This window comes from Zalophus californianus, chromosome 3 (assembly GCF_009762305.2).
Source record: "Zalophus californianus isolate mZalCal1 chromosome 3, mZalCal1.pri.v2, whole genome shotgun sequence".
Lineage (NCBI taxonomy): Eukaryota > Metazoa > Chordata > Mammalia > Carnivora > Otariidae > Zalophus > Zalophus californianus.
In genome coordinates, this window is record NC_045597.1 from 65,542,082 (window position 1) to 65,565,715 (window position 23,634).

Here is a 23,634-nt window from a genome sequence, read left to right on the forward strand (position 1 = left end):
CTCATCATCTCTCTTAGCATTTTAGAATGACAAATATATACCTTGTAAAAATGGTCGATTCTTTATCCCATTTGAGTTACTAGAGGGTATCGCCTGCACAATCAATCCAAAGCATGTATTGAAGCTCCACTATTTAAAACTAGAAAATGTTTTGGACAAGAAATGATCCAGTTGCCATGGGAAGACAGAGCATGTTGATGCAGTGGGCTCCATAGGCTGACGAAGTTCGATGTTTATGCTGTGGGCCATTTGTTTTTTGTTTTTTTTTTTTTAAGAGTTTTTATTTATTTATTTGAGAGAGAGAATGAGATAGAGAGAGAGCATGAGAGGGGAGAGGGTCAGAGGGAGAAGCAGACTCCCTGCTGAGCAGGGAGCCCAATGTGGGACCCAATCCCGGGACTCCAGGATCGTGACCTGAGCCGAAGGCAGTCGCTTAACCAGTGAAGAAGCTGTAGTTTATTTGCTTTGTTTTTAGGGGGAGCTTGATTTCTTCCATATTCCAAGTCTATGCTCACATGTGTGCCTCATTTCATGGACAAAGCCCCCGAGTTCAGTGCTTGAGTGACCACAGTATCGTGGCTCCCAGGATCACTTAAGCTCCCAGCAGTGACAAAACTTGAATGTCTACAATTTTTAATAAAAACCCACATCCTGGAATTCTAATGCAAAGTATTATGTTAACATAGAACAACTAATTATCAGAGACCTGTAACATTCATGGAGTATATAATAACATATATATTAGCAATTTAGTCACTTAAGTTTTGCAACCTAATGTGACTGAGCAAACATCTGACATCTGGGAGCCTTAACAGAATTCTGTGCTAAAATTATAAGACTATGAAACTGAATAAAGGAACATGCTTAACATGACTGCTAGGAGCTATTACTACAGAAAACAGAACTAAGTGAATATTTTCCATATGCTTAATTTCCACTAATGGAAAGTATAAATATAAAATAAAAACTTCTTCCTGTCTCTTAGGGTGTGTCTCTTAGTAACAGCAATTATCACAAAGAATTCTGCAACAGTAGGGGTATTATGACTATAACGTAGATAGAAAAAAAAAACCCAAGAGGCAAAAATACATTACAGACTGCATCATAACACATATTTGTTTTGCTATTAAAAGTTAAACTCTTCCAAAACTTCTCCATGATGATTTAATTCATCAATAAATATGATTTTCATTTGTTAAAGTGAAAATAAAACATTTAGCATATTTTGCCTCCGGTTTTAGGAATGTTATACATTAAATCTAAATTGACTTTTTTTTTTAATTTGGTATTTCCACTTTATCTTTTAAATATGGAGAATATCTTCTGAGTAGCTCAGACTTAATTTTGCCAGTTTCTGATAGCTCAGTTGGTTTCACGGTTTTGTAAGAGAAATGAAGTACAAGAGTCCATATCCAGCACCCACTGTGAGGCAACCTCAGATAAGTTCTGCCTCAGGTGTCCCGCAGAGTGAAATAAATTGATCCACCTTGAAGAGGTCCGCTCCGATTTGTCAGGTGGTTTGTGTGAAATTCTGCCCCTCGAGGTTTGCACACATTTCTCTGAGTCAGCATCAACTCCTACATTCACAAATGAAAAGCATCATGAATGGAACAAGAAATGAGGGGTGAAGGAGGAGAAACAGGTCTAATTGGTTGCAAAAGAAAGGGGTTATTTCTTTCATGAAGCAACTGGTTCATGTGACACTTCCTGCAAGGGAAAACCTAGGCTGCTGCAGCATTCAGGAATTCTTCCGTCTTCTTCATGAGGAAAGGTTTGAGAAAGTGGACCTTTGAGAGGAAATACTACAGACTTCCAAATTGGTGAAAGAACTTCCAGCATCGCTTGGATACTCCGGGTAGGAGGAACTGGAGGAGATGATATTTTTGAGCCTCTGGAGGGCAATTATTAAAAGCAGAAGCAGAAATGCTAAAAGGCTGAGGAATATGGACACATAGATGTAGACATTTGACAGGTGGCCTGAGGAAGGGTCCACCGATGTGGACAGGGATGTGGGAAATAGCTCAAGGAAAGTTCCATTCTCCACATTACCCGAAAATACAGATGAAGAGTCAGGTTCAGACATCTTTATGGAGGGTCAAAGAACGCACAAGGATGTTAAAAGTCAGTTTCACACAGGGGTTAAAAAGGACAGAACCAGCATTTTTTTTTTTTTTTTTATGATAGCATCAGCAAAGATTGTAGGCAGTTAAATCAGCACAACAAAACTTCTTGGTTTTCAAAGGCAGCAGGGGATCAGGTGTCCATTGGCACTGCAAAAACAAACAAACAAACAACAAAAAAACAGCTGAGTGCATTATTCACAAAATAACACATTTAAATCTCATTTCTAGTTTTCACTTCAAGAAGGGAAGGGAACGGAATTACTTCTCCAGAAATAGATAATGTTTATGTCATTATATTACAAATGATGATATAAAAATGAACTTTTATTTTACCTCCACAGTACCTAAGGTGCCAGGATTCTCCAAGGAACTAAAATAAATAAAAAGGAAAATACATTTTTGATGTGCTCCATCTGCTGTGATTTCAACAGATGCTCCAAGTAGATGCTCTGAGAATAGGACCCAAAAAGTCAGCGCCAAACCTCCCTTCTCCAGAAAATTAACTCTGGCACCTCCAGCCCACTAGCACCTTCCCAGCCAGTATTTATCTCCAACCACACTTTTGAAGAATCACACTGCACATGTAAGTTTGCTTTTTGTTGAACATTTATAATTCGATTTGTTTATAAAAATTCATTTTCTTGAAATGAGGGGCCATTTCTTCATGTTTCTTCTTTTCGATCTACCTGTGTACCTTGTTCTGCATACTTTAGTACTGAATAAAAAACTTCAGATTAATTTAGAAGAAAAAAGGCTGGATTCCCTTTGAATGGTAGAAAGTACAAGGTTTGCTGTCAAGAGATGTAGTTTTGAAGGAGGCCTGAATTCCCCTTTACCTTTGGGATGTTGGGCAAATGGCCTACATTATTCTGAGTTTCACTTTTCTCATCTGTGAAATGTATAGCACTTGCCCCATCCCCTCTCTGTATTATTCAGGGATCAAGAAAATAGACATGGAAGCACTTTGTGAATTGTAAAGAGTTGGGCCAAAATAAGGTTATAGTGTGTGTATGTGTGTTAATGGGTGTGGAGAAGGAATAATTTTCTCTCAGCCAGGAGGCAAAGAATGCTCTTCACCATATTCTCCCTCCCAATGTGGTCCCTGTGAGAAACACTAGAAGCAAAGCAGACTGACAGGCAGGTAGCAAGTGGGAGACCACATGATTCCCCAGGCTCCAAGTGTGGGTTCAGTGTGTCTCAGACACCCTCTCCTCCATCGCTGGAAAAGTCACAGCCAGTTTCTGCCTGGGCCTCCAGCCCACTACGTCCACATGGGGGCGAGGAATGCAGCCTGAGGGAGGTTGATCCCTCCGGGCAGATGACTCTTCAAGTCCAGAAAAGATGCTCTTCCTAGTTCTTTATGGCATTCAGTCCGTTTCTTGTAAAATTTTGTATCTCCTTGTGTCAGATGTAGTGAAATGCTAACGTGAAAAGATCCACTCTGCCCCTGGCTTTCCCTTTTCCTAAACTCTGCCCTGCATTTTACCTTGGAAACTTGCCTTTCCCTTCTGTTCTCCAGATCTAATTAAGTGGCTGATTCTTTGAGGGGCTGACATTGGCCTCTGTGGTCTGAGCTGAGCAGCATTAATGATCCTGGGAAGGAGGGGACACTTCTGAGATGGCTGTCCCTGCTGGGTGTCATGCAGGCTAATGATCTTAGTGAGTTCCTCTGAGTAGGCCACATACAGTGTCTTAGTAGTTCCTAAAATAATTTGACTCCTACTCCTCATTATGCTTTGCTTGGTGATTTTAATTCCATTAGGCTGCTACAGGCTCCTAACAATCCTTAAAAAAAAGAGAGAGAGAATCACAGTGGGACTCAAATGTGTCACACTGATTTGGCAATCCCTTGCCTTTTTATAGCATGTAAATGTCTCAGCCATTCATCTTTAGGGAAAATAGAGTTTCAGAGGCAGCATGATGTATAGGAGAGAAAACTAGGATGGAAACCTTATGGGCTGAAGAAAAAGAAATATTCTCTGTTCTGGAAAGACCTCCTAAGTCTAGCTGAGGAAACTGAGAGACAAGCTAACTGATTTGACAAAAGAAGTATCTCGTTAGAAGATAGCCCAGGACTTTGGGCTTCTGCTCATCCTAACTCCTTGTACCATCTGGTCTCAATTTTCCTATCATTTGAGTAGTAAGGGTTTTACATCCTCTTTTCCTAGCATGGGTGAAGAAGGGACTGGGTATTTTGTGTGTTCCTCACAGCTCCTTGGTAGAGCAGGAATTATTATTCTCACTTGAGGAAACTGAGCCACAGAGACATGATTTACTCAGGGTACACAGCTAGACAGTGACAGAGGAGGGACTAGACTCCACGCCTGAACTGTGTTCTTAGTTTTCTCAACTGTAATGGGAAGAGGAAAATTATGAAGCCTTGAGTCATTAGTTCCTATCTGCTACTTACTCTGGGCTAGCTCATGGTTTAGTCTTCATTTTTCAGTCTTCCCATTTATGCAATAACATTTACCTTTCCTACCTCGCTAAGAGGTCCTGAGCTAGGCTGTAAGAACATTTCCATAAGCATCCTTAGAAAATTATAAAAGGCCATCCCAGTAGACAGTTCCTTCTGAATGCTTAGAAAGGCTAGAGGAACTTTCCATGTCTCTGCTAGTCCTACAGTTCTGGCATGTGCAGGTCACAGATTCAGCTGGAATTGGATTTACTACCCGAATCTGTCATTTTCTGGGGGTGGGGCTGGAGGCACAGACAGTGTCACGAGAGTATCAGCAATTTAGTGGCAGAGCTCACAACTGGCTACCAGACGCCTTGTTAAAACAAAGGCATTTCTTTACATGTAAATATTCCAAGAATACTTTTCACATCCTGAGGATCTCTGTCTTTCAGACAAAAGGCCCACTGTTGAGCCTTAGTGGTCTATGGAAATGGGACTTAAGAAGATTTGGGGAAAGCATCTGATCTTCCAAGTGGTCTTGGAAGGATGGTGGAAATGAACAAATGAAAGCTCACGTCATTATTTGACATTTCTCAATTAAATATTTTCTTCTTTAAATATTCTCCTCCCACTATTTCAGATTTAATATCATTTCCAGAATATGTTGTAGTTTTAAATGATAGATACGCAAATTTCATTTCACTGTTCTACTTTGAAACAACAGAATATATGCACCGTTAGAGATCATTTTAATTTGATGGCATTGATTCTCACTTTCTTACTGAATTTTTAAAAACTGATAAATCCTCTTTCTCTCTGCTGAACGTTTTGACAGTCTGCATAATGTTCAGGATGAGGCCAGTTGTACGTGTTCAGGACTTGTGACCATGTGAATGAGGCCAAAAATGGCGCTGTGAAAATGAAATCAAACAAGTATGTTTCAAGATGATACTTCTTGGGCCATTTCTCCAAACAGATTAGGTTTAAAGAAAAAAGAGAGAGACTTCATCTTAAATGCATAGCCTTGACCTGTGTCAGGGCAGCACTAGAGTACTGCCATTTCGATGGCACCTAAAACCACGTGGGCATGATGACGCTTTTTTCTGAGCCATCCTCAGAAAGTGATTTTTGAGAAAGGAAAATGAAACAGCTGGATCAAAACATTATAAATGAAGATCTGTGTAAATGTTTTGGTTCACGGTCGGCTGCTTTCCCTTTGTCTGTCGGAATAAAAACCTGTGCTGGGAAGAAATCTACAAAAGGCAGTCACCACTGAAGTGAGGAAGAGTGGACCTGGAAGGTCTCCATGAGCCCAGTGAGGTGGGGAGATGAAGAGACAGTTTAGAGGCAAACCTGGGGGTCTCTGATTCCACGACACTCAGCACCATGCCTGAGAATGGAAGCTTCCCTTCCCATGGGGTGATGATGAGAATTGTAAAGTTTTAGAAGAACAAAAGCATACTCTCTGACGTGTACCTTCATGCCTGGTAAAAGAAAAAAGAGCTGACAGGCCCCCATCTCTGAGTCTGCTCATACAGGCACTGCAAGACCTCTGGTGGCTAGCGTGTGGGTGGGGCCTATGCCATGGCTTTGTCGTCTATAAAATAATGGTGTATAACAGTAAGCCTATAGTCAGCCTTAAATCTGGCACAGCAATTTCTGACCCTCTGACCTTTATTCAAATACGTGTCTATGTGAATAACAACTATCTGAAACGGTTTTTTGTTGTGGAAAACTGGGATACGCTGCTTTGTTGCCTTGTGCCCTGGCTGTTAGGATGTTGAATCAAAATTTTATCGTTATCAAGTCCTGCTGTCATTCTCCAAAAGGCTGTCCTCCCAAACCATTAGTAATGATTTGACAGATAAAGTATTAATATGACATGGTAAAATGCTTGTTTCTGTCTACAAATATAAAATTTGATATTATAATATAATGATATATTGGATCCTCTCTTTCTCTCTAGGACACGTAGAAATTACCATTTCCAAAATCTAGTAGGGAACTTATCACATGTAAGCAAAGCTGTTTTTAGTTCTACTTAGAAAATAGTATGCTTTATATGAGCTCAAGCCACTCCTTTACCATTTACACAATTATCTTCTCTCTTAATGCTTTTTCTTTGGCTGATGAGAGAAGGTTGGTGCTGACATACATACTTCCCACAATTTCTAAATGTAAATTGTCACTTGCAGTCAATGGCAAACACCCACTGGGCTTGCAATAATGAAAATAAAGTTTATTATCTTATGTGCTATCCTTATTCAAAGATGATTCAGCCATCCATGTATTTGAAAACTGCTCTTCCTTATCAGTATAATGTTTTAGGAGGGTAGAATTGTATGTAAATTCTGTTTCTGATTCCCTGTAACAGTCCAATAAAAAATAAAATCAAGTAAGGAAATAAACTGAGTCTATCTGTTATTAAATATTGAATTGAGTACCATCTTATGAGAAGAAATGCAGAAGATGAAGAGTCTGAATAATACACTGGAAGTCATGGATCTAAACTAGATAATATAAGACAAAAAATTAAAATTAACACTTCTCTTTACCCACTGTTAAAATGAATGATCAGAAAATAAATTCAGAGTTTTTTCATTGTATTTTGGTGAAAATTTTAAAAATGACAAAGTAATAGCTTAGTATCAGCTAAAAATTTATCTTAAAATATTTTAAAAATCAATTTCTAGGACAGGTCATTACGTTGCTTTGGATTCAGACCAGTCTCCTATATCTTTCTACCCTCGTGATGACTTTTGTCTATCTGGACTACCCTCAGGCCCAGTAAAAGATTTCCTTAGCAAAATAACTAAATTATACTCAGAATGCTTTTATGCTAGATCAATTACTTTGTCTTAATTCTTTAAAAAATTAGTTATCCACATAAGCTGTAATTCACAAAATATTCAGAATATTCCTTTCTTAATATACAAAATGGTGTACTGAGTGAAGTAAAAAAAAAGTCTCATACACAAGAAAGTATTTCAAAAGGGGATATGAAAATGACTGGCCATCCATCTTGTACAACCTCAAATGTAACTGTAGATATAACCTCCCTTGCATTTATATATCACTGCTTTTCTGGAAAAATCGAAGTATTAGTCTTAATAAATTTGTGTTACATTTATATTCAGTGTGAAGGTTTTATGTCCAAAACACTGCCTTAGGAAGGATAATTATTTAAGAATGACACTGTTTTAGAATAACATAATTTAAATGGATAATTTTCTGTTTAAAAAACAGGTCAAATACAAAGCCAGGTGTAGGCACAGCATTTTCATGATTCTTTTATGATGTTTAGAAAAGACCAGGAAGGGCTCTGTCCTACCTTTTGGGGATATTGGACCCCTCTTGGCTAACACTATGAGTCTAAATCAAAATGAGAAAAGTATCAACCTGAGGGTTGAAGGAAACACGAGCTGTTTAAGAAGCAGCAGAACAATAAAAGTCTCTTTCAGGGAGCAGGAGAAAAGGTCACTGGTTTAAACACTTCATTTAAAGAAAAAGCAAATAGCCAGAGAAATAATGACTTGAAGAACATAGGCAAGGTCAAAATGAATCAGTGGGGAAGAAAGAAGGTAAGAAGCAAGATTGGCCTTTCAAGATGTTACAGTATTTTTAGTAAGGGCTTTCAGGTCATTTCTCACCCTCCACTCGGATCTGATCATTTCCAGTATGTTACAAGTGTAGTAAGAAAAACATTTGTTATTCTTGGAGCAGCGAGAATTGGTTAAATCATAGCACTAGTATACAAAAAAAATCTTACTTATTTTTAATAAGGCTAGATACATTTTTTAAAAATTCTCATTCAACCATGCTCTGGTAAAAGAATGGAATGGTGTTTTCTCCTTTTCCATTGTCTCTCATTCTCCCTCTGCAGTTAAAATAATTTATATTCAATATACTTTTTGTCTAATCAGAAATTGCTCATAACAGTCCGCTTATAGAGTATGACACTGGGAAAGATTTTGTTCTTATAAACTTAATTTTGTGATTACTACAATTTTCTTTAAACCTTTATATGCAGACCACTAGGTATCTCTAGTCTACTCTCTCAGGCGCCAGGGAACTTTGGATTCCTCTAAAACTGCTGTAAGAGAACAGGGTAGAGCCCGGAAATTTGGTTTCTCAGCAGCCATTTGAGGAAGTCCACTCTAAATCTAAGCAGATTCCTCAGAAGTGGGCAGCCATGGGCCACGACGCCATTCACTATAATCAGAGGAAAACATGATATTGTATTACTCCCTAACAATACTTTGTTTTCTACTGCTACCTCCCTCTTTAAATATATTCCTCAGTTCATAGCTTATTGTCATGATTGATTCCTCTTTATCTTGATGCCTCATTCCATTTTCTTCTGTCTCCTATAGGCACCCAAGCTAATGTGTTTAATGAAGACCTTTCTGTTTCCATGTTTCTAGGAATGCCTGTTATCGTTTTGTATACATTTTCTTATAAATTCTCCTCATCTCATAAACTTTCAATTTATAAGAATGGATATACAGTAAATATTTCATTCACTCCATAAATTAAACCCTAAGCTTCATCTCTACTTAAAATATCTTAATAGTTGAGGCAGCGGGGAGAGGAATATAAATTATATAATGTATCCAGTTCTCTATTTTTGCACACCGGAATATGCCAAAGACTAATAGCCATCCTCTATCCACAAAATCACATGTACAGGTACAGTTTGAAAAAAAATAGTGATGACATAGGTTGTCTGAAAAGAACTTCAGTATTAGCAATTAATTAAGCAAGCTACCATTCATATCTATCTTTATTGACAACTACAGTCATGTATTTGTTTCCCAAATAAGGTGCTTTATAGTCTGTTCCTTAAGAATAGTTTGGAATATCACAAATGTATATAAATGTTTTAGGTCTTGCATTTTAAGTCTCCAGCTCACAGAGTCTTCTGTGTGATGACATTTTTAATCAAGGCACAGCATTTACTTGAATTAATGAACCATTGTCCCTCATAATATAACTACAAATAGAACCTTAGTTGATTACATAGTGTGTGAATTGCCCATCTCTTCTGGGTATTAGCCCAGTGTTTAGCATAATATATACATATGAATTTTGCTAAATAAGTTCTCTTGTTTTTCCAGTCCTCAATGGCTAACAGTCAAAGTATGATGATGCTTTCCACAGTAAAATGGATATTTAAAAAGAATGATTAGTAATTGCCAGCTTACACAGGCTGTTTTGGATACATTCAGTTTTGGCCATATTACATGATTTAGGAGTCAGATAAATACTAAGAAAAAGAATTAGAAGGCAGATTTCAAGGTCTAATGCAATGCAAGATTCTTGGGCCAATTAAAGGAAAAAACAGCTTTGTTATAAAGGACATTATTAAGACAACTGGGGAAATTTAAATATAGATTACACATTAAATAACTATATTATATAAATATTAAATTCCCTAAGTTTGATATAGGAGAATGTTATTTTTAGGAAATGCATGTTGAACTTTGCAGCCATAAAGTGTTATGTCAGCAACTAACATTCAAATGTTTCAGCCAAAAAAAATAGTATACACATTTACATATATATACAGAAAGATGATAAAGCAAATATGTCAAAATGTTAACAATTGGTTACTCTGGTTAAAGAATATATAAGTGTCTGTTGTTATTATTCTTGCAACTTTTCAGTATTTTAGGAATTTCTCAACATATAAGTTGGGGAAAAAATGACTTATCCCCAAGGATGTTAAGAAAATATGCTTGGGTGCCTGGGTGGTGCAGTCAGTTAAATGTCTGACTCTTGGTTTTGGCTCAGGTCGTGATCTCAGGGTTGTGAGACTGAGCCCTGCATTGGGCTCTGCACTCAGTGTGGAGTCTGCTTAAGACTCTTTCTCTCTCTCTGCCCCCACACACAGACTCTCTCTCAAATACATAAATAAATAAATCTAAAAAAAGAAAAGAAAATATGCTTGGCATAATATGCAGTAAATCAGCTAAAATGTTGGAAGCTTCTAAAGAAACACAATGATAGAAGCCTGATTCTTCACAGGAATCTTTCCAACAGCATTGAAAAAGCTCAACTATTTGCTGCTACCATCAGCTCATTATGCCCACTAAGCCACAGGGTACTGGAGGTGAAACATGACAGGATGAGTTAGAGGAAGTTTAATATATCCAGGAAACTGGATCCATGGTTGTGGGAGATGCTACCTAAAGACCAGGAATGGTGACTCGCTAGTCAGCCTTACTCATGACTTCACTGCTGCTATCACTCACTGGTCTGAATTTCAATATGGACCTCCAGAATCATGGAATCCAATTATGTTCATCTTATAACATCAGTCATCTTCAGAAATGGCCATGGGCATCTCTCCTATAGTGTAAACACCCAAAGATAAGGACTTTGGAGACAGAGAATAGTTTTCTTTTCTTTTTGTTTTTGTTTTTAATTGAGATATAACTGACATATTATATTAGTTTCAGGTTAAATAGGTTCTGATAGCAATTCCAATTTGTGAGGTGGGACTAGGAGCCATTCTCTACACCAACAAGCAATTCTAGGGACACTAGCTGAGTGTCCTACAATTCAACTCAAATTTAATACTATCTACTGGGAGATAGCATCAGATGCCACAGGTTGAGGGTTCAATCCTACAAGACCCTCCCTCTCAACATACACACTTCAGACACCAATCCTAAGCCCCAGGTTGTGACCTGTGTTTCTGACTGGGGATAAATCAAAGGTTCCCAAGCCCCTCTCCTCCAGTTCAATTAATTTGCTAGAGCAGCTCACAGAACTCAGAGAAACATCTTACTTATTAGGTTACCAGTATATTATAAAAGGATATAACTCAGGAATAACCAGACAGAGGAGATGCATAAGGCAAGCTATGGGAAAAGGGCATGGAGATTCCATGCTAAGTGTGCCGCTCTCCCACCATGTCCATGTGTTGGGCCTACCCAGAAGCTCTCTGAACCCTGTCTTTTTGGGTTTTTATTAATGTTTCATTACATAGAAATAAAAATTGATTAAATCATCAATCACTGGAGATTGATTCAACCTCCTTCCCCTCTCTCCTCCCCTTCCTGTTGAATTTAAAGTTCCAACCTTCTAATCACAAGGTGGGTTCCTCTCACAATGAGCCCCCACCATTAGGTGTGGTTCAAAGTCACCTCATTAACATAACAAAAGACACATTTGTGCCATTCATCAGGCAGGAAATTCCTAGGGTGCCAACAACAGAGGAAGACGGAATATATATTTATTATAAATCACAATATCACACAGGTGCACAACATAATGATGTGATATTTGTGTATATTGCAAAATGATCACCATAATAAGTCTAGTTAATATCTATCACCTCACATAGTTACAGTTTTTTTCTCGTGATGAGAACTTTTAAGATCTACTCTCCTAGCAACTTTCAAATAAATAATGCAGCATTATTGACCGCAGTCACCATGCTGTCCACTACATCCCCATGACTTACTTAGTATGTAACTGGAAGTTTGTACTTTTTAAACACCTTCACCTATTTCACCCAGGCCCTCATCACCGGCTTCCAGCAACCACTAGTCTGTTCCCTATATCTGACTTCAGGTTTGTTTTGTTTCGTTTAGATTCCACATATAAGTGAGATCCTATGGTATTTGTATTTCTCTGACTTATTTTATCTAGCATAATGCTCTCAGGCACACGAGTAGTTTTCCAACAGAACAAATCAGCTGGACTCCAGGGAAGCCCAGTGGGAGCCCACGGTAGTCAGTGAGGCCCAGATTCTACACGCGGACTGCCAGAAACAATAGCAGCAAATAAACTAAAGTACAAGTGGGAGACTGTTTAGGCAGCAAGTGTCAAACAGGCTTCACACAGTAAGTTCCGCACATCAAAGAACTTACAGTCCTTTACAACTCTTAAACCAGCAGCCACCTCCCTGATCATCCTGGTTTGGGTGAGTCCTCTAGTGTGGCAAGACGCTAAGCCTGACCACAAGAACTCTATTATAGTCCAGGGTCCGTATTTTATGAAATAGGGGCCAATGAACAATTTAGAAATTGAATCATCATGCAAAATGCAGCTACAAATGAAAAAATAGAGGACACTGATATTAATAGTACTTTTGCCAGTCATCAACAATTATATGGCTGCAAATATAGGTAGGTACCCTAAAATGATGAGTACCAGATGAGTCAGATTTTAGACAGAGGTTACATAAAACACCAATCCTATAAGGAGACAAAGTGCTCTTTTACGGCTCTGAAATTACTCATCTACCAGGATTTCCAGGTACACCAGGGAGGGCAGGGGACAGAACAGGACGTTATGTCCTTCAGCAGGAAAGCATGTTCCCGTGTGGGATTTCCCATGGTCCTGCTAATTCTCGGAGTGAATCAAATAGCAGAGCTTGCCTTTTAATGCTCTCCATCTCTCTCTTTTTCTGTTGTTTGTCTCTCTCTCTCAGGCAGTACAGTAAACTCAAAAGTCTGGCTAACAAAGAGAATGTCTACATGTTCCTTGTAACATGGAACAAAATGATATGGCAGGCTATCAAGTGTGGGAGGAAATCAAGTCCTCAGCAGCTTGTTGTCATTTTAGATAACAACTCAAGACGAGAATCTGTCAAAGACAAAAGGGAAGCAATAAACAAGTGTAGGCTCAAATTCTCCCAGAATGTGGTAAACTTAAAAATGTAAGGAGGTGGGGGTGCCTGGGTGGATCAGTGGGTTAAGCGTCTGACTCTTGGTTTCAGCTCAGATCATGATCTCAGGGTCATGAGGTCAAGCCCCACATCAGTCTAGCTCTGTGCTCAGTGGGGAGTCTGCTTGAGATTCTTGCTTCCCCCTCCCTCCCTCTCTCTCTCTAAAATAAAATAAATAGAATCTTTTAAAAAATATAAGGAGGCAAAATTGAGAAATAATTAGGACTTACTTATAGAAAACAGACTACTGAAATATATTCTTTTAAAAATATAAATAAATATAGTTTTATTCAAGGAAACCATGAGTATCTCTTATATGAGATTTAACTGACTTTGTCCTTTATCAGACTGGAGCTCTCTACCTTACCCTTAAGGTTGTAGGCTCTGGATTTTTTATTCACTTATCAGAATAGCTTTGGTCAGAAACACATGTTCACATGTCACATATCTAGTCTTTAGTTCTCTTTTATTTTAATGGTGTGGGCTGGGATGTAGGGGCCATATCATGCCAGAAAAGTTGTGGGAAGTAGAGGGGAAAGAAAGGTGACAGGAGCATCCCCACATCATTGTGGAATGGTAATATCTTCAGAACGTGATAGGCAGAAGAAGGTATGCCCAGGATGTTATGTAGGAGAAAGAATGTCCAGCACAACAGTTTGGGGAAACAGTAGTAACAACATGAACGACAGTAGCCAGTATTTATTAAATAAAAGCATATACTAGTTTTGTATGTGTGTTCATGTGTACACATGGTGCATGTGTATTTTCTCTAATCTTCACAGCTCTTTAAGGTAGTTATTATTTTTCTTTAACAGATCTTTCTTTAACAGATGAGAAAATTAAGGATGAGAGAATTTAAAAGCTTACTCCAATGTCATCCAGCCACTTAGAGGCAGGACTGGAATTCACATCTATATCCCTATGTCTCCAAATGCTCTATGTTCATTACGTTTCTTCTCTCCAGGAAGCCTGAGGGTAAAAGAGGGATAATTTCAAGACTTGTGGTTATTCATGCTGTTCATGTGTTTCTGCTGTTCCTTCTTCCTCCCAGGCATGTTGTAGGATTACATGTTCCTATCCCCTCTGAATTTAGGGTGGCCAGATGACTTGTTTTGGCCAGTGAAATTTGGGAAAAGTGACATGTCACTTCTGGGTAGAAAATGTAAGACCCAGTGTGAGATTTGCCACGTCCCTTCCCTCTGCTGCAATAATTGCGTAAGTATGGGGCAGCTTCAGTCCCAGGTGAAGTGGGCGAGCACCTTCACCCCTTGCTGGCCTTATTAATACTTAGTGGAAACAATGAATGCACTTGTTGTTTTAAGCCTAATCTTCCTTCTACTGACTGACATAAAATCTTACTGTACTATGACAGCAGAGGTTATGCTGGGTATTCAAGAAATTGACTATAAAGAAATCAAATTCTGAATAAACCTGAATTGTCTATGTGATATATCGAAACCCCCTTATGGCCCTATGAGAAAAAGAAGGTTGTAGAGGATGTTTTGGTTAGCTTTAATTTCATGCAAGAGTGAAGTTTAAAGGGATGAGAATTAGCTACTGGTACAGCCAAAAACAAATTCCCTAACAAGCTGGGGCATGATGAGGTGCTACTTGTAAGGACAGTCCTGACCAGCTGTCACTTAAACATACACAAATGGCTTCAAGTGGGAATAGGTGAGAGATAGTAAAGCTATATTAAGACTAACTTGTTACTCCTAATGGGAAAAAACAAGTAATACTGTCCCATTATACAAGTAATGGGACAGTGGTATTGCCTTTGGTTATGAAAAACTATATCTTTTTATGCATTCATTTATTCATTCAACAAATACTTGTTAACTATGTATAGGGAGGTGATAAAAAATCACTATTACATGCAAGAGTCTATTGCACATACAATTTTTATAGTGACCATCTTGAGTAAGAAATCTGAAAGAACTTTCCTTATACTATCTGTGCTATATTATATGTTCCTTTTAATCTGGTCACATGCTACTTTTCCAGTCTCATTTTTTTCCCATTGTTCCAAAGATTGATGGTCCAAGCATATCAAATTGTTCTCGATTTCCCAGTTTTTTTTAAAATATGTATGCTTAATTCTTATATTTGTACATGTCTTCTCCCTAATTCCATCCAAAACCCAATTTGTTCATTCTTCAAGACTCTACTCAAACTTTCTGTCCTCTGTCTCATCTATTTATTCACTCATAACATAAATCCCCACCCACTTTCTCTATGCAAATTTCTGGCTCCTTTCTCTGCATTCTCATGATAATTTCTCTACCTTTTTACACTAGCATCTCTCACATTTTATTATACTTACTATATTTGTTCACCTGTTGGCCTAAAGCATTGATGGACTAAGAAATTCTAAAACAGAGGACTACCATTTCACTCATCTTTATAACCATGAACCAGCACGGTGTCTTATACAAAGATGTTCAATAAGCATTTGTTGGATGGTTTCATGAATAAAAGAATAAAGGAATGAAGAAATTTGAAGCTTCTTGGAGAGGTATTCCATATTTGTTCTATTTTGGGATGCACAATATTTATTGAATGAATGAATAAATGATCTCGTATAAAATCATATCAATTACTCAAAGGGTAAGTACTCAATATTAAAGAATAATGATGAACATACCCTAAATTTTGTAAGTATTTTAGTTATGGCAATAAAATTTATAGTTGCAGATTCCACAGCAAACTCTGAGCATACTTTTTATCAAGCAACTGTGTCTTTTAACAAAAATTTTATTTAGTCAAGTATCCCCTGGGATAACCAAGGAAGGGATGGAGGAATCCACTATAAATATTGAAATTCATTACTGTGAACATAGCTGAGGAGTTGTTACAAATGTATTTTGAAGAGCACAACAAAAATTCTAAGAGTTTACCATAGTCAATGAAGACCTGACTAGATGTGAAACAGAATACATTGTTTTTTGTTTTTTAAGATTTTATTTCTTTATTTATTTGAGAGAGAGAGGGAGAGAGGGACTGCAAGTGGGGGGAAGGAGAGGGACAAGCAGACTCTGTGCTGAGCCCAGAGCCTAATACGGGGCTCAGTCTCAGGACCCTGAGATCATGACCTGAGCCTAAATCAAGAGTTGGACGCTCAACTGACTGAGCCACCCAGGCACCCCACCCCAGAATTTGTTGTTTTTAATTTAAATTGTTCTTTAAGTTAAACTTCATGATAATCCCTCCTTTGAAAATTACTAAGTCCCTTATAATCACAGTCCTTGGCACTGTGCTCATCTGTAGAGATAAAAAGGGTCAAGGACAATACTGCTTTCCAGTCACCACAGGCTATGATAATTTATGATATTCAGGAACATTCTATGCCATGGTACTCTAATGTTAGTCACTCTATCTCGAGGATTAACTCACCCTCCCCTCCAAAGAAACCAGAACAGAACGAAACAAAATTCAATAGAAAATCAGCACAGAAAAGGAAAATATTTACATTTTTATAAATTAAACAATTTAATTACAAAGCCCCACACTGGAGATCATTGCTACTCAAAGGAGCCATTTGCCTCCCTCAGGAATATGTGGGTTATGAGTCTTTGTGAGATGAGGAACTTGTAAAGCACTGCTTCCTGTATCCAGAATATCTTGCTTAAAAAAAAAAAAAAAGCTAAACTACAAAGTGTGCTTAGTGCCTTATTTGATTTATATTCTGGCTCAAGTTCTGTATCTCATGGTGAATGAGTAACTAACAGTTCAAGGGCTGGCATTAGTGCATGGACCATACTTTGAATAGCACTTCATCTAGATCATGGCCATGATGATGTGAGCGGTGATATCCTAAGCAGTATTGTGCTAGGAAATTAATCCAGACCTCAGCTTCTTAGAAAAATAATAAAAGGAATGAAAACACATGAGCACAAAAGAAGCAAATTTTTTTTTTCTTTTCATTCATTCTGGAACTGACTTAAAACATTTATCATGTATTTAAGTTATTCCTTCTTTCCCTATGGTCTCTCTCAATATTAACTTTCCTCTATTAAAAAAAAATCAAAAAATACAAAAACAAAATTTAAGCAATCATAAAAGGAAAATATTTTTTCATAGAATTGGGTAGCTAGAAGTCCTTAAAAACCAGGAAACTGAAGTCTCTAAAAGTTAAGTAAATTAAATTCTGAAGGTCATTGTTTATACGCCTTCTGGAAAAGGATGGCAGAAGGAGATAGCGGGTGACTGAAACTACAAATCAGGAGCTCAGGATCCTTTGCTGGCTCCAAATCCACTTTATACTCAGAGCTGAGCTGGGTGGCCAACAAGAAGAAATTAGATGAAAAACATGTTATTTGGTTTCTTTTGTTATCCAGAGGTTAATTCATTATATGAATCAAAATATGTGCCACACAGGGCCCAAATCTGAGACCAAAACTGATAAGGTTAATAAAGAGACAGGGGACAGAAGGAGAGATCTCAGAAACTGATTTCAGTAAAGCAGACCAACTTTGTTGGCAAGTAGTCCTTTTGAAGGTCTGAGAACCTGTCAGTATTCCTCTGTCACTCTAAAAGTCACAGTGGCCTTAATCATGCACTTGATTGATGGAAATTGAGGTCAGCAAGCTCACCAAGGACCTTCTCATGAGGAATAGTTAGAATGACAGGTTGCCAAGGTATATGAAGGCCATCAAGGAGAGTATTAGTAAATATATATTTTTTGACCTGGGTTCCATTTACAAGGGTGTTTTCAAATTGAACACATGAATCATAAATTATATACTTATGACCATGTACTTTTCTAAAAGAATGTTAAACATCAATAAAAAATGGTTTTTTTTAAGGGCAGAAAATATCATGCGCCAAAAAAAAAAAAATATCATGCGCCAGGCATATAAAAGATATTCTGGGTCATAGTGAGGAATGTCTACTACTGGTTGGATGAATTATTTGAGTGCTTCCCTTTTCATCCAAAAATGTATGGTACGGTAGGTTAACAATATTACTTATATTCTGATAATTTACCCCATGGGAGAAAATCGGACAAGTTTAAAAGGCACATGCACAAAGATGTGTTCTGTAGCTAAACACTGGAGCTACAAGATGTCCATAAGTCAAGGATTGGTTAAATAAATGGTAGAAGAGTCATACAATGGAGGATTCTGATATAACAAAAAAGACAACATTTTCTAATATGGAAAGATGCTGGACATGTATGGCTAAGTCAAAAAGTAAGCTTCAGAATAGTGCATAGTATGATTCCATTTTTGTAAAACAACTACTACTAGCACTGCTACTACTACGAGGCACACATATACAATTTTAGAGGCATGCAAAAGAAAACTAAACTAAACAAGGTTATGCACCAAGGTAACGGTTTTTGTTAGCAGGTGATGTGGGTATGTTTGTTTACATCCTATTTTGTGCATGTATCTGAATTTTGATACAAAGAAAATATATTGTTTTATAATCAGAAAAAACCCAATAAAGGTGTTTTCATTAGAAAAAATAGAAATAAGGGGGTGCCTGGGTGGCTCAGTCATTAAGCAGCTGCCTTTGGCTCAGGTCATGATCCCAGGGTCCTTGGGGCTCCTTGCTCAGCGGGAAGCCTACTTCTCCCTCTCCCCCTCCTCCTGCTTGTGTTCCCTCTCTCACTGTCTCTCTCTCTGTCAAATAAATAAATAAATAATCTTAAAAAAAAAAAGAAAAAATAGAAATAAAATTTAATAAGAGCGCATGTAGTGAAAATGCAACTGGTTTTTAAGCCCAGAACTCTTTCTCCTCCCCCTCTCCCTTCCCTCCCCCCACCCCCACTCCTCCTCCACCTCCTCCTTTATTTGTACTGCATATACTTAAAAAAACTTTTGAAATGGTTCATATATACCTCCTCTTTCAAAGTTTAAGACTGTCTGGCTGAGGGGCGCCTGGGTGGCTCAGATGGTTAAGCATCTGTCTTCAGCTCAGGTCATGATCCCAGCCAGGGTCCTGGGGTTGAACCCCTGGTCAGTCTCCCTGCTGGGCGGGAAGCCTGCTTCTCCCTCTACTGTTCCCACTGCTTGTGCTCTCTCTCTCTGTCAAATAAATAAATAAAATCTTTAGAAAAAAAAAAAAAAAAACTCTCTGGCTGAGATAAAGAAAGTCAATCTGCCCAGTAGGGCTTAACTGCTGTTTGTATTATAGTTGCATTTTATGGGCTATTGTGAATGTTTTCTTTAAGAAAAGAGAAGAGTAGATCCAGCTGCTATAATCCTGGGCACAGGGAAATTGAAACTCAGTAAGAACCAAACCAGTTTAATTGACAATAGTTAATAGATTACCAGGCAGTTCTAATCAGTACCAGACTAATGTGTCAAATTAATCAGGAAAGCTGCTATTTTGGCTTTCCCTGAGGAGTGAATCTATATGTTGAATGAATTGTCTTAATGTTTTAACTGTGGTGTAAGTCATCTTCCCGTCTTTCTGAATTTGAAGCAGGTTCTTAAGCCATCTTATCCTTTTGTTTCCCATCAAAAATTGTATTCAGGTCTGTTACCATAAGTTACCCTGTTTAACAAGTATTAGAGGCTTACAACTTCCATACCCTCTCACTATTGTCTATAACAATATCAAACAATCAACAATATCAACATCAGTGGCATCAACAATCAAGCTCATAATGCAATTATAAATCTGGACTGACTGATTTCCCATATAACTTAATAGATGAGAATTTAGAAGCTAGGAACTCAGGAAATATTAATGACAGTCTATCCTATTCCTGATATGAATTCAGAGCTTTGAAATACTGTCACTGTTTTGGCCGGGTTGTGCCATTTCATGCTTAGAGATACTATAGCTTGTATAGGGCTACTTGGATATTCAGAATCTCCATTTTTTGTTATTGTTGTTGCCAAAAAAAACTTAGACTAAACAGTGGTTATTTCCTGGTTCCAAATGTGTACAGGAGCATGGATCCTATACATTAGGAACTCCTGAAGGAGGCATTCTGTGTCTTGAGCCTGAGCAACTCAGAACACTATATATATCCCATGGACCTATCTGCCACAAATCAGAATCAGAACTGAAGGGGTCCCAGAACTTGGCTCATTCTCCTGCTACTATGTATCTGAAATGGTCAGTGAAGGCACAGATAGACTTCTGAGTTCTAAATCAAAGGCTGGTCCACATGTGCATGTATCATGGACTTCTGCACCTAAGCCTGTGGCTTGATTTCTCTAGGTACATCTGTTAGCTAAAAGGAATCCTGCCAACTCATGTACTTAGTTTGAGCTTCTTCTTTATTAGGTTCCCTATTCCATTAACTAACTTAAAGGCTTTTTATTTTTTAGCTGTCATTAAGAATAATAATATCTAATAAAAGTTAAGCCTGTGATGATTTATATTGACATAGTAATATGATAATACAATAAGCTCCACACATGTCTATTTGAAGAAAATGGCATTCTTCTGCAACACTACTTTTTGGCTTCTAGTTTCATTTAACAGATGTTTACTGAATGGCTCATGGGTGCCAAGAGCCAGACAAGTGGGACCTACCCACTGCCTGACGTCAGGGCCTTTTAGGAATGTATTTTTCCAGGTTCTTAAATTACTATTTAAAAAACCCAAATGAACAAAACACAAACATTCAGTCATAATTTTACATTTTGCTTCTCCCTAATAACAAATTAAATATAAAATTATTTAAATAAAGTCTACAGCTTTAAAACAAACTTAAAATACAAGTGCAGGGAGAAGAGCAAGCCTAGAGAAGAAGGAATATTAGCAAATGGTCTGAGACTAGATCTGAATAGAGGCCAAATTAGAGAGTTTTGCTTGTGATGGGTTACTCTTTCATTCTTAGAGTAAGTGTATGACTCCACAATTACTTAATGATTAGTATGATTAATCATTCTTACCAATCAACCGTCATCCTTCATCTGCCCTGATTTAAAAAAAAAAAAACTCTTAGGAAACCTGCAAATAAATCCTCTGATGGATTTGATGCCACGTGTCATCACACCATTATTTATCTCTTAATCACAGACATCCAATAAAATCTGTTGAATTGAAATAACAGCAGGGAAAAGGGAATGGATCTTACCTTACATGAAGCTTCTTTAATGAGAACCATGAACCCGTGTCAAGCTCTTCAGAGCACTCTGCCTTATGTAAAGGAATCAAAAATAACAAATACATAAGCCAAATAAATAATAAGCCTCAAAATCAAAACACAAAAATGTAATACCCCACCCATTTTCTGGAACTCAGTATTCCCAGAATACTTCGGAGGTTGGCAGATGGTTCTCCATCCCCACAATGCCCAGCATTTGAAGGACATGTCCTGTGGGAGTGGTGTCAATGCAACTCGGTTACAAGGCGGACTCACTAATATACACTTCAAAAAGCAATGTGCATTAAGGGATCAACTAGGTGCTGATTATAAAGTGTGTATATGTGAGACCGTGGGGGTAGGGGCAAGACGCCTCTAAGCGAAATGAAGCATTTTAGTCACAAAATAGATTTAAGAATCTGTAGGAGATAGATTACAAATAAGCTAAAACACTCAGATTAGTTGCATACCATAAGCTAATTAAATACCGTTTTTTTTTTAAAGGAGGGTACATTGGGCAGCAAGACTGCATTAACAGGCAAACCTTTTTAAAAAGGAGTATCACTTATCTTGTCTTTTTTCCTGTTGATCGGCTACTGACAATGAATCTAGAAAAATCTAAAGCAAAAAGCTCCCTAGGAGAAACATCTTGAGCAGTGGTCCCTCGGGTTGGCCCTGGGACGTAATCACCACCCATTCCGCGCCCTTTGCACCTGTAGTGTGGACCCGACCAAATGCGATGGCTTTGAGAATGTCCAGAGCCATCGGATCCTACTATCCACCACAAAGAACCACCTAAGTACTTCAACATTTTTCGCAAAAAAATTTTCCAAAGGGAATTTAACAGGCAGAGGAAATGAAGGTTAAGAAACAGACCCTGCTTCCGGAGTCTGACACCAAACCAGCCTGGGCGGACCCAGGCATCCAGCGGCAGAAAGCGCGCAGGTACAGCCCGCCAACCTGGTCTTTAACCAGATGTTTCTGTGAGTGAAGGGATCCTTCTGCTACCCAGAGCGGGCCACATCACACACCTCTCTCCTAAATCAGAACTCAATTTGCCCATAATCCACGCACCTCGACAGGGAAACACAGGATTCCCGTTGCTGGGGCCGTTTTCTACTAGGTTTTTGGGAACTCGAAACCACCGCTGGGGAACGCAAGTGTTCAGCGCCAGGTAAAAACTTCCCTGGATTTGAAGCCACTAAGATGGGTGGAAAGACTCCTGCGAGCACCATTAAGCTGCATAGCAGGCAGTGTGCGCGTGGCGAGTGCCCAGATAGGCGCAAAACAGAAATGACCGCACATACCACAAAGGCAAAAGCAAACAGAATGAACCTAGAAACACGTTCAGCAAAGTGTAGAACTGTCTACACTTGCACAGAGTAATCAATCTTTTCAACAGCGGACACGAGGGCAAATCCTCCTGGCTCTGTGTCCGGGACTGAAGCGGGTCATCCCGGGGCCACGGGCCCAACGAAGTCATCCCGACCATCGGGAAAGCCGATCTGCGGAGGTTGCTGGGGTCCATAAAGGACGCGGCCGGCCGCAAAGGGTACAGATTCAGGGGAGTCCAGAGGAGCCAAACCTCTGGGAGCCGGGGAGAGTCTGGGGCGGGGGGGGGGGGGGGTGCGGCACCAGAGGGAGTGGAAGCTCTAGAACTCGAGGCCGCCCCAGGAGAGGAGTCTCAGCGCTCCACGCAGAGGACGAGCCCTCCTCCGGAGCTCGGCACCTCGCGCGTCCCCGGCTCCCCACTCCTCTGCGTCCGCTCGAGGGAGGCTTCGGGAGCCTCTCACTGACCTGCGGGTCCGGATGCGCCGACCTCCCCGGCCGCGCTTCGGCACCCCGGGTGGGGTTTGGGCCGCGCTGAGCTCCTCGTAGACGCCCCTGTCTCGGCGATCCGCGCCCGCGAAGCCGTCCGTGGGAATGTCGGGCTCAGCGTGCGGCGCGGGGCCGGAGCGCACTGGCGGGTAGCCGGCGCAGCTGGTGTGAGCCCCGGGCGGCGGAATCAGCGGGACCGTGGGTCTTCCCCCCGCCCCTCTGGTCCGCACAACCAATGGCGAAGAGCCGGGCCCACTCCCCGCCGCCCCCCAGCCGCTGCTCTGGCTGGTGCTTGGCTCTAGGACAGCAGCCCCTCTCGGGCGAGGGAGGAGCTTGAGCCGGTGTTGGAAAATCCTGGAGGACGAAGAGGCGTTCGCACAGGGAGCCCCATCTGGGGGAGGCAGGTGTGGTGCCGTTAACTTTTGTGTGGGGTGGGCATGGGGGTGCAGTTTCTTTGGGGACTCAGACCTCTCAGCAGGCGAAAGCATCTACTTTCTGCCAAGTTTCTTCTCCTCTTAAACATCTCTTATGAGTCCCGCGCAGCCCCCACTCCAAACCAGGA

The 23,634-nt window shown here is 39.5% G+C and overlaps 1 protein-coding gene across 6 annotated transcripts; it reads right to left on the reverse strand.

Annotated features, from left to right (window-relative positions):
• Window positions 1-1,619: 1,619 nt before the first annotated feature.
• On the reverse strand, window positions 1,620-23,316 carry SERTM1 (serine rich and transmembrane domain containing 1). 6 transcript variants are annotated; one of them, XM_027591514.1, is made up of 4 exons: window positions 23,052-23,316; window positions 21,246-21,303; window positions 2,457-2,493; window positions 1,620-2,270 (listed from the first exon to the last, which is right to left on the reverse strand). In XM_027591514.1, the coding sequence occupies exon 4, from the start codon at window positions 2,081-2,083 to the stop codon at window positions 1,760-1,762; it is 324 nt and encodes a 107-aa protein (XP_027447315.1). In that variant the 5' UTR covers window positions 2,084-2,270; window positions 2,457-2,493; window positions 21,246-21,303; window positions 23,052-23,316; the 3' UTR covers window positions 1,620-1,759. The 6 variants fall into 6 exon arrangements, with proteins under 6 accessions (XP_027447315.1, XP_027447316.1, XP_027447313.1 ...); XM_027591515.1 differs by lacking the exon at window positions 2,457-2,493 and adding an exon at window positions 14,069-14,170; XM_027591512.1 differs by having other exon boundaries at window positions 21,246-21,307.
• Between the last annotated feature and the right edge of the window lie 318 nt (window positions 23,317-23,634).

Excerpts from the sequence above, each read along its gene's own strand:
- SERTM1 (XM_027591511.1), bottom strand. The coding sequence starts at position 2,083 with ATGTCTGAACCTGACTCTTCATCTGTATTTTCGGGTAATGTGGAGAAT.